The sequence below is a fragment of the Varanus komodoensis genome, unplaced genomic scaffold (genome assembly GCF_004798865.1).
Source record: "Varanus komodoensis strain SLA01 unplaced genomic scaffold, ASM479886v1 scaffold1, whole genome shotgun sequence".
Taxonomy (NCBI): domain Eukaryota; kingdom Metazoa; phylum Chordata; class Lepidosauria; order Squamata; family Varanidae; genus Varanus; species Varanus komodoensis.
Window position 1 is genome coordinate 86653911 of NW_025335268.1, and position 15867 is coordinate 86669777.

At 39.2% G+C, this 15867-nt stretch overlaps 3 protein-coding genes across 6 annotated transcripts; 2 read left to right on the plus strand and 1 right to left on the minus strand.

The window, feature by feature from the left end:
• Positions 1-219: 219 nt before the first annotated feature.
• LIPT1 (lipoyltransferase 1) lies at positions 220-10284 on the plus strand. 2 transcript variants are annotated; one of them, XM_044433659.1, is made up of 3 exons: positions 220-421; positions 1921-3058; positions 10154-10284. In XM_044433659.1, exons 2-3 carry the CDS (start codon positions 2171-2173, stop codon positions 10187-10189), a joined length of 924 nt encoding a protein of 307 aa, XP_044289594.1. In that variant the 5' UTR covers positions 220-421; positions 1921-2170; the 3' UTR covers positions 10190-10284. The 2 variants fall into 2 exon arrangements, with proteins under 2 accessions (XP_044289594.1, XP_044289586.1); XM_044433651.1 differs by lacking the exon at positions 10154-10284 and having other exon boundaries at positions 222-421; positions 1921-3779.
• On the minus strand, positions 4433-10696 carry MITD1 (microtubule interacting and trafficking domain containing 1). Of its 2 annotated transcripts, XM_044433670.1 has the most exons (7): positions 10413-10696; positions 9152-9253; positions 8905-9041; positions 8741-8827; positions 6655-6770; positions 5720-5780; positions 4433-5638 (listed from the first exon to the last, which is right to left on the minus strand). In XM_044433670.1, exons 1-7 carry the CDS (start codon positions 10531-10533, stop codon positions 5543-5545), a joined length of 720 nt encoding a protein of 239 aa, XP_044289605.1. In that variant the 5' UTR covers positions 10534-10696; the 3' UTR covers positions 4433-5542. The 2 variants fall into 2 exon arrangements, with proteins under 2 accessions (XP_044289605.1, XP_044289612.1); XM_044433677.1 differs by lacking the exon at positions 8741-8827.
• Positions 10697-10833: 137 nt separating this feature from the next.
• MRPL30 (mitochondrial ribosomal protein L30) lies at positions 10834-15735 on the plus strand. 2 transcript variants are annotated; one of them, XM_044433706.1, is made up of 5 exons: positions 10834-10969; positions 12323-12406; positions 13519-13665; positions 15398-15471; positions 15555-15735. In XM_044433706.1, exons 1-5 carry the CDS (start codon positions 10910-10912, stop codon positions 15688-15690), a joined length of 501 nt encoding a protein of 166 aa, XP_044289641.1. In that variant the 5' UTR covers positions 10834-10909; the 3' UTR covers positions 15691-15735. The 2 variants fall into 2 exon arrangements, with proteins under 2 accessions (XP_044289641.1, XP_044289648.1); XM_044433713.1 differs by having other exon boundaries at positions 10908-11039.
• Positions 15736-15867: the final 132 nt, after the last annotated feature.

Below are 15867 nucleotides of genomic sequence, written 5' to 3' on the forward strand. Positions count from 1 at the left end.
AAAAATATTTTTTAAAGAAACCATGAAAGCGACTGGAGTTAGACCCATTCAAATCAATTAGTCTGCCGCCTCTCTGAGTAGACGTGCACAGGCTTGCTGTGTTAAAGGGGCAACACGTTTCTCCGCAGGTCAAATTTAGTGTTGATGGGGGTGAAGATTTTTCCCACCTATTTTTTTCGGTTCTGAAGGCGGGGGGGAAAATGGGGTCTAAAGAAAGCAGGAAGCGACACAACCTAAAAATGAGTTGTGCAACTCTACACGTTCTTGGCTCTTTGCAGAGATGCTCCTGGATCCAGCCCTTTCATTGCGGTGAGCGGTCTGCCAAACGAGGGTTTTCTTCGCCCATCCGCGTGGGTGGAAAAAAGCCAGTTCCCAGTCGATCAGAAGAGTAGTAACAGATACGGGGCGCGCCCAGACGCTCGTAGGTGTTTTTCCTGCCCTAACTCCCTCTCTCCTTCTTGGTGGTGGCGGAGGGGGCGTCTTGGTTAAAGCAACAGCAATGGCGGGACAAGTGTGTTCTTGACAAGTTCCAGCGAGCTGCCCGTGTTTTAATAGGAATCTGGGCTGGAATCCTCCGGAGCGAGGCTGATGGGAATTGTAGTCCAACGCCTCTGGAGAGCCCCAGGGCGCCTCCCGATTCGTCTAAGAGCAAGTCCTTTTGAACTCAACAGGATAGATCCCTTTGAGAGTATACTGTTAATATAAGCCAGCTTTTAGCAGCCCTACCCGCGATGGCAGGACAGTGGTGGTGGGGAGAGGTTTCTTTGACTTTAGTCTGTCTGGCCAATTTTAAGTATTTTGTAACCACAGGGTGGCTGCCCGGTGGCTGTGGGGAGGGGGAGAAGCATGAGCGTGCTTGAAAATACCTCTCTGGCAAGATTATCTGATTAATTTATTTCGTTTCTAAATCCCCCTACAACTGAAATCCAGTTCTAGCTCCTTCGATCACCTTGTAAGAAATTATACCTCTCTCCTCCAAAAAAAAAAAATCAAGTAAAGGTTGAAAAATTATACAAAGGAGCAATTCCAAGAGCTGTCTTTGGGCTGTCAATAGATTGGCATTAGGTTCCAGAGACTGCGCTATGCATGTATGCAGTCCAAGGAAAATACTCCTAAGAAATCCTTAAATGCCCTCTTCTGCTTGCACTGTTGTCATCTTAGTGCCAGCCAGGGTAGCTAGTGCAAGGGGAGGGGATGTTGGCAAGCTTGGAATTACCATTGAGAATTTATTGGGCATATTGGACCAAGCTGCAAAAAGTACAGTGGTACCTCAGCTCACAAATGCCTCAGTTCATGACCAAATTGGGTCGCAAACAAAAATTTCATAAAAATTTTGCCGCAGGTCACGAACTCTGCATTGAGTGATGATCGCAAGTGTGCCCACCTTCCCTGCACGGGCACGATCACAGTCGTGCTGGGGTGGGAGATGGCCAGGATTGCACCCGTGTTCACTGCCCAAGCATGCCTGTGCCCGCCTCCCCTCCAGCACACCCACAATCACGTCCATCTCCCCCCTCCTCGCACGATCGCTGGGCGGAAGATGGCCTTGATCTTTGTTGTTCTTTGTCACTTTGGTTCAAATATTTCTGAGTAAAAAAAATAGCTGCAGAACAGATTAACCTTATTTACATTGACCCTTATGGGGAAATTTGACTTGGCTCATGACCAATTTGGGTCACAACCAGAGTCCTGAAACAGATTAAGTTTGTGAGCCAAGGTACCACTCTATGTCCTTCAGTTGTCAGAGGGGAAGGGGAAGTAGGTACTGCTAGGTTAAGTAATATACCTGCCAATAATAAATAATCCTTTATTGAATATCTAAGGACTAAATTAACATAAAGCTATTAATTACATGACCATTAATATGTAGTAGGAATTGTATCGGTATAAACAGTGAATATCTTTTTTTTTTTTTTTTAGGCATTTTTATCCCTTAGGTTATGGACCGTACACATGAGTAAGCAATTTCTACATGTTGTTCTGTCTTAGAACTTTCCACTTCCAAAAGAGAATTACTGTATACAAACATTGGATTTAATGGATCCATTTTCAATACATTTTGGAAAGAAAGCACAGATGATCATTTGAAAACGTGCAGTTGGAGAGGGCGTGCGCGATATGAGAAATGTGTGCTGCAGTTTATCATTAGATCTTTTTATTTCCCTTAAACATGAACATATGGACATCTTTCAAGAAATGCTACCCATTATACAATGTTGTCAAGGTTCCATGTGCTGGTTTCAAATGGGCAGCAAGAGGAGGACTAATCCTACAGTCTGCTTCCCAGGATGTCTATCAGAATTTAGCTTTGGAAGACTGGATCCATGATAACATGGATTTAGAGAACAGACACATTCTTTTCATGTGGAGAAATTCTTCTGCAGTAGTGATTGGCAGACATCAAAATCCCTGGCAGGAATGTGATCTTAAATTCATGAGACAGAAGGGCATTAAACTAGCTCGAAGAAGAAGTGGAGGAGGAACAGTTTACCATGATCCAGGCAACATCAATTTGACTTTCTTTACAAACAGGAAAAAATATGAAAGAATGGAAAATTTAAAACTAGTTGTTAGAGCATTAAAAGCCCTGCAACCACAATTAAACGTGCAGGCTACTGAGAGATACGATCTATTGTTAAATGGTTTTTTTAAAATATCAGGAACTGCTGCAAAACTAGGAAAGACTGCTTACCACCACTGCACCTTGCTGTGTTGTGTTGATAAATTTGTGTTATCCTCTGTGCTCAAGAGTCCTCATACTGGAATAAAAAGTAATGCAACTCCAAGTGTACCTGCCTTAGTTAAAAATCTCTTTGAAGAAGAACCTACTTTAACTTGTGAGATGCTCATGAATGCCATCGCTGAAGAATATGCTTCACGCCATGAAATTGACAAGCATGTAATTCTCATAAATCCAACAGATGAAAAAGAATTTCCTGGAATCAATAATAAAGCCAGAGAACTACAAGCCTGGGACTGGCTATACGGCAAAACACCTAAGTTCAGTATTAGAACATCCTTTAATGTAGCACATGAACAATCCCAACTGGAAATTAAGGTAAACATGGATATAAAGAATGGCAAAATTGAAACATGCAACATTGATGTGCCTCAGGGCTGGCTGCCACCAATCATGTGTGATGAACTAAAGTGCATTCTGATTGGCAACAAATTCTGTCCAAGTGAAACCACTGCAGTGGCAGCTGCTTTGCTGAGAACGTGCACGGATTACAATTTACATAGCAAATGGAAACTTTTATGTGACAAAATAGTTGCACTAATGTAACTTACTTGACAAACTTTGATTCTTGGTCCATGCTATACCAATGCAAATTTACTCTAGCATGCGTTTTTAAGGATTTAGCGAACCATAACAGGTGTAGTTGATTTATGCACCTACACTCTTTAAAATGGAGCTAACTGACAATGGATCCATATATGTCTACCTGAAAGGAAACCCCATGCAGTTCCATTTCCACCTCTCCATATTGGTTGTTAAAGCCAAGCAGACAGGAAAGGGTGCTTTGCCATGGCAAAGGCTCACAACTCTACCTGCTGAGATCTCTACAGACAGAAAACCATCATCCTTCCCAAAACAAGGCATTGGAAGCAGGTTAACACTGCTTTGGATCCAGAACTGTTAGTTCTATCATTTTCTTGAGATGGCCACAATCTGTGCCTTTCACCTATGCCAGTCTTCTGTAGGCATAGAAAAATGCCTATTATAACCAGTGGGTGAGACAGTAAAAGAGACAGTTACCTCACACCATTTCTGTCCTGCCCAGCACAAACCAGCAAGACTGTGGCTGAGCTGGTAGAGCTACCTCATCACTTCTCCACTTCAAATTTCATTTTTGTCCCATTTTGCTTTCTGCACAGAGTAACATGAAACGTTTGTCACTGCTTATTTATATTTCATTTTTATTTATTGTAACAAGTAGCATCTTCCTGAATGGTTCTCACAAAAGCTTACAAATAGTTTAAAGTTAAAATACAGATAAGTGCAAATTAAAACAGTAAAAATAAAATAGTAGCCAGATTATTCAGTTTTCAGAAAGGCAATTTACTCCTGCTGAATTCCAAATTCTAATAATTCAAGATGCACATAAGTCAGCAGATGCACTGATTTTCAGGCATGTTAGATTAACCTCTTAGAGTGGGACCCTAAGGCCATTCATTTACCAGCAAGTTACACTGAAATTAATTGGATGCAATTCAACAGAAGTGTATTTAAGACTTTGGTGAGTGGTCAGCTTATTAGAAGCTGAACTGAAGTAGCTTTAGAGAGTAACCCTGAAAACAGGGTTTAATCCAAGGACCATGTTATGTACAAGATGTGAGGAATACACTTTCCTTCTCCCATTGCTTATGGGTTCATGTAACACCCAAACATGCTAGGTGATTAGGTTAAAGTGGGGCTGTGCCTATTTTCTATAAACTGCTATCCCCATACATTGCCTAGTTGGACACAATATTTTTCATGTTGTGCATACGTACACCATGATCTTGAATTCAAATCAGGGAGAAACCATTGTTGGGGCATAATACCAGCAAGTTCCTGTGACAGAAGTGATTGCTGCCATGGCTGACTCTAGAACCCCCTTGTTACTTCATTGAGTTGCCAGAGTTACTTCAGTCAAGGAATGCCTCAAAATTCACAGCGTTTGCTAGGGGAGGGCCCGAGACCCATGGTGTGTCGGGGCTTTCAATGCCCGCTCCACACTGCCACGCACCCATGGGCACCTGCTTTGCCGCTCCTCATTGCTGTGTGCCTGCATGCCAGCAGCGTGTTGCAAATGACATAGAGATGCCTGCTGGATATGTTTAGTCTACATGGCTATAGCCTCTAACACATCCTCAAAGATAGAGCTAGTTGTTTTGGTGACTCCTAAAATACTTTGTTTGGAATGGCTTTGCTTAGTTCAGTGCTTCTTAAATGATCATCTGGGAACTAAGCGCATCTTTGCTGCATTGGCAGATTGTCCCTGGTGTCTTCATAAAAATAAAACTGCTGTCAAAGTATTCTTAGAAGTTTCCATCATATAGCAAAGAAGTAGTCAATTATTCATTTTAAAATTTAAAACTTACATTTAAAGGTCAGCTTGTTTTTTAGCAGTACAAATTGCTTCAGTGGAAACAAGAAATGTTTTAGATAAAAGCACACCTCCCTCCTGGGCACCCATGGCCAGCTGGTTAATGCTGAAAGTTCTAATACTTGTTTCGACTAAGCATGCATAGGGTTGCACCCCATGAGAAGTACAGTAGCCAAGGAGCTTTTCCAAGTATTCATCAGCAATAGAGTTAAGGTAAAAAAATAAGGTAGTTTGTATAAACGAGGAAATAAGAAGAGTGGTCTTCAACAGGGTTTAAGAAGTATTTACAACTCCTTTTAAGAATACAAAATCCTGTGTGGACACATGTCCTTTGGATTAGACATGCTTCTCAAAGTGATGAGGATTAACTTTTGAAAAACATTACAAGTCAGTTTTATTTTATAAAAATAGTACACCTTGTTAGACATAATGGCTGTCAGGAGTGGGTATCACATTTTCTTCGTATGTTTAATGTGAAAAATGTCTACTGTGGTTTCATGACATGGTCTCAAATCAAAGTCACAATATCCAAGGCAAAAAGAACCCTGTGGGGAAAAAGAGATTCAGCTAAACAAACAACCAGTAAACCATTCTTTCCCAAAGATGAAATAGAAAATAGTACTCACCTCTGGTTTCTTAAAATAATCAAGCCCCCTTCCAATTTTAATCACCCATCCATTGTTGAATCTGTGTTTCAGATGCAAGAAAGATGTATTATTGTTCACATACTGAAACTGTCGACCTATGCTGTTCATGAAAATTCTGTTCAGAATATGCATGATGTGGATTTCAAAAGATATGCCAACATTTGCCATTAGTGTACCTTTGAGTACTTTTTCAGATTACTTGAATACATAGCAATTCAACTAACAGATGAGGCATGACAGTCAAATGGGAAGAACTCTAAATTTTTGGTTAGGAAAACCTATACTCCTACCCTTGCTGTGCCAAGAAAATGGCCCTTTCTAGGCCAAGTTCCTCTGCCACCAAATTGGAAAAATAGTAACCTTCCTCACAGAGTGGTACATAAGGTTGACAAGAGAAAGAAAATGAATACAAAAGTGTTTGACAATGATAAAATATTATAAATATATCAGTTAAGTCATGATGATCAGACAATGGTCAGTTGAACTACATTTGATGTCATGGAATTAGACACTGTGCTGCTATTCATACGCTTACTCTTTGCAAGGTGGAGGAGCAATGCAAACTCCTCCTCTTCCCTTCACATGAATAATATGTTACATGAAGGAGATGCTCCAGCAAAGGTCCACAGGGTGAGGGAACATGTGACACACCCAAATGAGATTCGTAACGGTCCTAGTAAGCATATGAAATGGAGCATACATGTCTGCTGTGTCAAACTTTAGATAATGTGTGGAAGAGGCACAAATTAGCTAGTGCAGGATACTATCTTGGCACTCTTCCAGCTAATAATTGTCACCAGAACTTGAACTATGCAACTGTCCTGTGCAATAAGCTTAGAAAGCAAAATAATCAAGTATATTTAAACACCTTAGAAAATCAGTATTGAATACAAGTTTGTTCACATGTAACCAACCTAATTTCTCGATCATGGATTGAAGGGGAAAATAATACATCAAGTGCTACACCAAAACCCTTCAGAGACTGTTCTATTTCTTCTAGGATCTTCATCTGTTGATTCTTTTTACTGCCCTGTTAAGATTTATATATTTTAAAAATTAAGACATGTTGCAAATTCAGGTTGTAAATCTAGTTCTCTCAATGAATACATCTTTTTTTTGAATACATCACTTCATTTTTTATATTTTCTTTCCACTCAATGAATGCTTTAGGAGGTTTACATTAATAATATAAAAATAAAAACAAAACGGATAAAATACCTATAATATATCAAGACAGGAACTCTCTAATACCAAGAAGCAATATTAATTGCCAAGCTTAATGGAACAATATAGCATTTACCAACTGTTGCTAGTAATGAGGAAGCTAATTTTATTTATTCATTAGATTTATTTTACACCAACTTGGCCCAACCCTAAGGGCCCCATATTACAAACAGTTAAAGCATCTCCTAACAATAAAAATAAGCATATTAAAATACAAAAGCAAAGATAATAAAAACAACACAATACACTACTGAAGGCAATTATTTTAAAATCGTCAAGATAAAAATCAGTTTTTCCAATGGCTAAAAAATAAGGTTGTTTTTGCCTGGCACCAAAAAGATTGTAACAAGGGCACCAGGTGAACTGCTAATGACACCTTCCTGAAGAAGGTACTCTGCAACTGAGGTGAAACATCAGAACAAAGACACCTATCTGCCTCTTTCAATTATGGATTCAAACTAAGCCTAGAAATAAATCAACAAAATGATTTATCAGTTTACAATACCCTCTTAAGTTAGTCATTTATGGCACACAGATACTTAAAAGGAGGCTAACATATAGGTCGGTGACAGAGTACATGTTGTACATAGAAAAAGCCTCAGTTCCATACTTGGTGTCTCCAGGTAGGGGTTAGAAAGATCCCTGTCCAAAATCCTGCAGAACCACTGTCAGTCACCATGGGGTGCCATTCTCCCATTCTACCTTCCTGAGGTTTTCTATTACAATTTATATTGTAAGCTAACAAAGCCAATGGTCAACAATGATGGTAATTCTTGTCTGGAGGGCATTGGACTGGGGAAGAATGGCATAAAGAATATTGAGGTAGGCAGACAAATAGTTTGATTTGGTATGAAGACAGCTTATGTTGTTCCTTTCTAATTTAAAAAAGAAACAACCTGGTTTTCTTCACATAGAGTGGTTGTTTATAAGTCTGCTCTTAGCCTAAAGTAGCCCATCACCCCAGAAAAAGCAGTGTCTATTTCTAGGAGCAAGTCAAATATAATTCAAAGGAACTGCTGGACTAAGTGTACTTGTACTTCTAGAAGTAAAACAGCAATCTTTTCTGTCTTGCTTCCTGCATCACTGGATTCTTAAAATAAATTGTATCACATTTACAGTAAGGAAAAACAAGTAAAAAAGATGGCATCATTATTTCAGAGCCACTTCCAAATCTACAATATATTATTTGAACTAGCAACATTCCCCAAACACTTCATCAGCCAAGAGCAATTTTTAATTCTTGCCACAGTAGCTGCTTTGAGAAAAAGTGTTTCATATCAACAAATATAGCTTTAGATATATGGAATGTATGGCTGTGAAATGCGCTACCCAGAGAGGTTTGCTTGGTGCCAAAATTATATGCTTTTCAGCACCAGGTTAAAACCTTTTTATTTACCTAATATTTTAAAGCTTAAAAATTTTAATTCAGATTTTATTTCTCCTCAGTCGCATTTTACCTTGCTAGTGTATTTATTGGATATTTATTACTCTGTAAGCTGTCCAGAGACATTTTGTATTGGACGGGTTAAAAATATCCTAATAAATGCATGTATGAATGAATGAATAGAAAAAGGATCTATTCAGAAGTCAGTCTGATTACATTCAATAGACATACTTCAAAGTAAGTGGGTATAAGATTGTACTATTTGTGTAACCTTGAATTTAGAACAGCTAAGCAAGGATGTCATGGGTAGGACATTCTGGATGGCCTTCATTCACAGGGTTAAAGACGACTAGACAGCACATAACAACAACAACATTTGTGTAAATACGTACTTCTTCATGAGAGGTAACAAGATGTATTCTTTTCACTTTGCATGGTCCTTTAACAAGCATTTCACAGAATCTTAAGAAGTTATACAACTGAAAATAATTAAACAAAATTAATTTTTGAGATCTAAAGATTCAAGATATTTTGATTGTATGAATCAATGTCTTACCTGATGAACTTGTCTAATGTAAGGGTCTTCAACCCACACCTCTGTAACGGTATTATCAAGATATTCTTGGAATAACTTTTCGTAACAGAAACCTTTCATATTTTCTTCAATTTTAATTTGTTTATGGTATTTTCCATCTAAAAAGAAATGTTTCATTTAAAAACACACCAACACAGCATATACTAAAAAAAAAGTTTCAATGCAACATTCTCCAACTATACCAAATAAATTTGCTATTCCTACATACCTTCTTTCTCTTTCTCAAGGTATTTCTTAATATATTCTGCTCTGTCTATGTAACCTGATATTTTATCTTTGTAATGATTCTTTTTCTTCTCATCCTTTGTAGCTGTGAACAAAAAGTAAGATACATGGACAGTGAAGAAATGATTCTTTTTCATTAGTCCATTTTCTGCCTTCAGTTTAAACACAGGAGGGGTACTAGGTACCCAACACTTAAATAGCAAAGATATCAGCTGAACAAGTACTGGCAGGGCTCATCTGGCCTCTAGGTTTTACCTGGACAACTAGATGGAGGGATTTTGTAGGAAAAACCATGGTAACTGGCAGCAAAAAATTAAGAGAGCAAGTATGGTTTAATGCTTTACGTTAGTCTGCACTCTGCCATGAAGTTCACTGAATGATGCCGGCTCAGGCACTGTCCAACCCACCTCACAGGGTTGCTGTGAGGATAAAATGGAGAGGATCATCTAAGCCACTTCAGATTCCGTCAGAGGAGAAAAATGCAAGACACAAACATAATAAATAACAAAGATAGTATATTTTAGAATAATTCCAAATGAAACTCCAGATCAGCCTTCACTAATCTGGTTCCCTCCAGATGTTTTGGATCACAACTTCCTGCATTCAAGAACCTTGACCATGCTGACTGGGGCTGATGGGATTTGAAATGTAAAACATCAGGAAGGTACCTATTGCGCTACGCTATTCCAGATACAGTGCATTTACTCTAAATTTCTCAAAAGTGCGGGGAAACATTTTTGCTCCCAGGAGTCATACTTCCTCAGGGGAAGTTGTCACGGATCACATACCTCTGGTGAGCAGGCAGAGGCAAAAATGTCTTGCTTATAACAATTTTAATGTTTGTTTTGTCAATCTAATAAATATATGTTTAGTGATTAAATGCATCTTTCAGGGATTCAAAATAAACTTGACTGAAATGCTGTTTGATGCTTAAAGAATTACCTCTCTAGATATTTACACATAAATGGTACTTTCCTGGACACAGGTGTTAGTGCCTCAAGAAGACGACGCAAGTATATGAAGCCTCCCTGCTCTGAGGCAGAATACCATTGAATACCAGCTACCAGGGTCAGCCAGGAGAAATCTTTTCACACCCCGTTCTCCGGGGCACCCGCTGGGCCATTTTGTGGACAGACAACGGAGCTTTGGTTTGTGAGATCCTCAGGATTAATAGAGGTTGGGATGCTCACTGCAGAGAAAAAACTCATCTGCCTAGGCTGCGGGTAGGAAGGCTACAGAATCACCTCTGAGCACTTTCAGCAGGAGAGCAACCCCTTCCTGGTAGCAAACAAGTGACTCCTGGTAGCGAGACGCCTCGTCCAGTTCCACCGCCCGCTTCAGCACCGACACTGCCGAATCCTCCATTGCAGGCGAGAAATGAAGCCGATCATCGGCAATGGGACGTCTGCGAGTAAGAGGTCTGGATCCCTTCAAGCAACACACTTCCCCTTAGAGACCGCGAGCGTCCATTCAATCAGCAGCGCGAAGCAAAGGACCACAACAAGACGCGAACAAAATCCCACGCCTTCTGTCATTCACGTGATTTCTAAGAAATGGAAACCGGAAGCATCTGAAAGAACGGGCGGAAAGGAGAGACCATAGATACGCGAAATATTCCTAGACGTCCCTTCCCCATAGTAGGAACGCGTGGGGTTGCCTCCTGTGATTGGACGATCCAAAGGAAGTTTTTTTTATCTTTTTCTTTGGAAGCTCGACGCTGCTCGAGACGGCGGAGCTTAAGATGGCGGCGCTTAGAGCGTCATTGAAAAGAGCAATGTGGGGGAGTCCTGCTGCTTGGCAGGTGAGACAGAAGGGATATGGAAAGGGTTTCGAGCTGGAATGTCAAAGACTTGTCCTGTGGACAGAGAATGGTATGCCGCGTGAGGATCTCTGGAAATCCTTTATTCTGCTGTTCTAGTTTGGTGATGTTGGGAAGGTTTAATACTGATTGTAACTCTGGATTAATACTGGGACTTAGTTCTGGGAGAGGTGAAGTAAGCATCCAGAATAGTGTACGCCTGAATATTAGCAGAGTGGTTGATGGGGTAAATCATGCAATCATTGACACATAAGCAAGCCTGAGAAAAACCCTCTTTTCTAGAAATCAGCATGTGTGTATCCTTGTAATGTAGCTGACACTGACCAGGCACCAGTTCAGAGACAGTTGACAGGTAACAGCGGCTCAAACAAAGGGCAACCCACACTACCCCACCCCATCCTCCCCCCTCTCCTTCGGAGCATCTTCCTCGCTTTGCGAATGGAAAAGATCACGCCATCGCAACTTTTTACTTCTGTTACCTATTGGAAAGTGTTAACTGTGTTATGTGTAACCCTTTAATGGTCTATGTATAAAAGGGCCAACTGAGGACTGCTCAGGGGCGCCATCTGGAACGATTCGTTGGTAGAAGGCTTTAAAAGAAAACTCCCCTGTTGTGTATTTTGGGCATACCGAGCTGGATTGTCAAAGACTTGTCCTATGAGCGGAGAATGCTATGCCGTGTGGGGATCTCTGGAAATCCGTTATGCTGCTGTTCTAGTTTGGTGATGTTGAGAAGGGTGTATTTCCCTGCTTTGTTTTAATAGTGGGCCTTAGTCCTGGGAGATGTGAAATAAACATCCAGTTTAAGTGTACTTCTGAATATCTGTAGAGTGCTGTTTCATTATCCCACACCACTCACAGTTTAGTCCCAAAAGGGGAGACATCTTTAGAAGGGGGGGGGGGCGGTGTTCAGATGATCTTGTGTCCTTGCACCCTTCATTTTGTAAGAAAATCTAGGGCTAATTAATCACAGTAAACTGGGACAAGAATGGTAAATAAAAGTCTTTTTATTATGAAATGCTTTTTCATTAATGCTTTAAAAGCATTCCTTTGCTTTTGAAGAAACATTGGGTTTTGTGGAAGTATTAGCTTTATGAACAAAATCAGTGTTAGTGAATGTGTTTCCTGTTAAGAATTGACACCTTGAATGTTTTGTGAGGGTTTATTTTTTTGCACTGGATACTCAGAAATACCAAAGGATCTGTATATTTTAACTTGGAATTAGGCCCTGCAAGGGAGGATAGGTTTTGATGCGCATCTACAAACACAGTTATGTTTAAATTTTGAAACAATATGTTGTGTCTTTTTTTTCTCTTTTTGGTTTTCCTGTATTAGAATCTTTCAAAGAACAAAGTGGAGCCCATCACTTGGAGCATGTGGATTAGACAGACATTTACTAGAGCAAGAGTTCCTGAATCAGTAAGCTTTGTGTTGAAAAATCTGTTTTATTCACAGTTCTCATCAGGAGACTTGAGGTGTAATCCTGTGCAAGGTTAAACAGAAAAGAGGCTGTGTCAGAAATAGAGGCATGGGTATACTGTGAGCTATAGACCTCTTTCTGCCTAAATTTGCATAGGATTATGCCCTTACCATATTATAAACAATGTCCAGTATATCTGCCTTGTCCTTAACACATTTAGACCTGATTTTTCATGTCATGACTTACTCCATGGTTTACTGCTGGCTTAACAGTGTTTCCAGGCTCGATCATCACAAAACATCACAAAACAACTCAGGAAGTAAAATTTGTATACTTACTGTAAAATAAGTTTACAAAGGAGTGCAACCCTTCTCTGCCATAACGTAGTGAGTTTTATAGTTGAATCCTTATTTTGGGGTGTTAGCTGTGTATATTCTGAAATTGGAATATTTATCTAGAACTGAAGTAGAACTGCGTGTTTATAAGTTTATAGAACATTTTTTGATGCAGATTTGTTTCTCCAGTCTTATGCTTACTGTTTAGCTATTCGTGGTACAAATAACTTTTTTAGTGACTTAGCGCACAATTCAATGCTGTTTGCATTTTATACATACAAGCCTCCAAATGCAGAGCCTTGTATGCATTCAGTGCAGGTTGCAAGGTGGGCCTATGTTCTGTACCCGCCCCCATGCCTCATGTCTCGCATTTCCTTTTGACTGCTATATGCACTTATTTCAATGAAGTGCTGCAGAGATGACAGGAAAGAGATGGGGGCACCATTTGGATACAGCATAAGCCATTGACCCCAGCCTCCTCCCTTCTGTCGAGCATGCTCCTTTTCTTCCTTCCTGCAGCTGTTTTCCAACTTTGAAGAGGCAGTCAGTGCAGTCCTTTCTGCACCAGCTGCAAAAGGTGAAGCAGGGCCTCTATGTTTGGAGTTCCAGTTCTGTTTTCACAGGACCTTGGAGCCACAGAACAGAATAATCCTGTGAGCTTCCCTGCACGACAATATCAGGAGGTGATAGGATTGCATCCTTAACAGTTCCTAAGGTATTGTGTTGAGAAGTCATGAATGGGTAACTAAAACCAGCTTTTGTTAAACTTCATTTAGGTATTTCAGCCACGACCTGGTGATCATGAAAAATATGGAGGTGATCCACAACAGCCTCATAAACTGCACTTAGTCATGAGAATCAAAAGTGGAAGAAGGCGTCCTTATTGGGAAAAGGAGATGATTGAAGTTCTTGGACTAGGAAAAGTATCTAATTGTTTAATCTTGTTTTCCATTTTGTGATTTTCCTGAGAAAAAGTTCAGAGATTAATATTAACTCATACAGCCGAATCCCATGCATCTTTATTCAGAAGTGAATCCCCCTAAATTAGATACTTATTTTCAGTTGAATGTACTTCTAAGATTGTACTGTTTAGCAAGCTTCCAATATGTTTTGACAGGTTTGTTAGATAACCTTAGCTGTTCTATACTTAGAACATCTCTATTGTAGGGTGAGGTTTTCTAATGAATAATTTGTTAAGTGCACATACATCTATTAATTGAAAGAAAAATGTGGATAATTAGTTTGGGCTTCTTTTATTTATATAGAAGTACTTTTCATTTCAGTTTTTGTAAAGACTGGCAATATATTTGGTAATGGAAAAAGCGCCAGTTGATTGAGCAGTGAAGGAAGTACACAAATTATTTATTCATTTTATTTATTAAAACATTTTTATGCCGCCCCATTCGCCGAAGCCTTGGGACGGCTTACAACATTAAGTTAAAAAATAATTATAACATTAAAAGTACAAACATAAGTTAAAATGCAAAAAATAACAATATAAGTCGCCCTGGCCAGATAGGTCTTCCCAAGATCTTCTTATCTTCTTTCCTATCCTGCTTGCATGCCAGCCAGGCTATTGTGCTACATGCTTATGTACTTGTGATGGGCTTCAGCCAAGGTCTCTAGCATGCTGGCTAGAGGCTGTCCAGCTGTGGACTACAATGTGGTTTAGTTTGGTAACTTACTATATGCAGAAACAGCATGCAGTTCTACTTGATTTGCTGCGAAGAATTCTGATTCAAGAACTGTTTAAGAGTATATTTTCCAATTTATATTAAGTGTTGCCGCAAGGAATTTCCAAACAATATCTCTCAAGGAAGAATAACCCAAACAATCTCTTTTCTATGAGAGAACAACCAAGGAAATTCTTTTTATCTCGGCATGGTAGACATGTTCATCAATATTTTTCCAGCTGTGTGAGTCTTCCATGAAAGAGCAATCTCCTAGCCTAGTAACTTACAGCTGTTCTGTTGTGCTCATCTAGTAACATACAGAATGTGGGAATGCATATTAACATCTGCCTTCAAGATGGAGAAGAATGGTGTTGATATTAGGGATTTCATTAGAAGCACTGTGTTCATGTATCTATTCCAGTACAGTCACGCATCTGCATCCAGTTTGCAAATTCCATCCTTGATCAAGCAAAGGAACCTGCCTGTATAAGCTTGCTTTCATGTGTTACCTGTTAATGAATTTGAGTTTGAAATCCATGAAGATTTATCAGTCCAATAGAAGCTTACCTGGGAGTAAGAACCATTGATTGCAGTGACACTGACTTCTGAATAAACATGCTTAGGATTCCAGTGTTGAGGTTTTTTACGAGGGGGTTATTTATCACAGTTTAATGAATTAATGAATGAAAATATTAGTACATATGAAAATGTTAATATTTGCAGATGTGAGCTGAAATCTGTACACTGTTACAGAAAGGAATTCAAAAGCTGCATTATAATTTATTGCTTTTCTGGGTTGGTTGGGTAATTCTGTCTGCAGTAATTTACTCTTTACTCAGTACATTAATTTTTACTGACCATACTACATGGTTATTTTTAAATATTGAATTTCAAGAGCTGCATAATCAACTATATTTACATGTTCAGTATGTGTGACATGCTTGAAATTGAATCTTTTAATAACATTTATGCTTACCTGCAGAGATACGAGCCTGTAGTGCACAAAAACATTCCTTCTGTGAATGCAAAACTGAAAATCATTAAGCATCTGATAAGGTTTGTTAAGTTGCCTTACTTAAAATAGCATTTTAAAATAGCATTCTTAAAGCAGTACTAATTTCTTTTCTTTCTAACTGCAGGATAAAACCATTAAAGCTACCCCATGGAATGCCATCTGAAGAGGATATGTCTGATACCTTTATTAACTGTACAACGGGTGAACTAATAATTCGCCGTTGTCTAAAACCAGTGGAACAGAAAACAATTGAATCTTAATAATGCGCCCCAATATTTTATTCAATAAATCTAACTTTAAACTGAGAGCTCTGTCAGTGTATTTGCCTATGGGGAGCAAGTTAACATATTTGTTTGGAGTAATTTTATGAGGCCATTTTAGTATGTCAAACAAGGCTAGAATTGTTGCTGAAAAAACAAAATTGTTCTATCAAACCC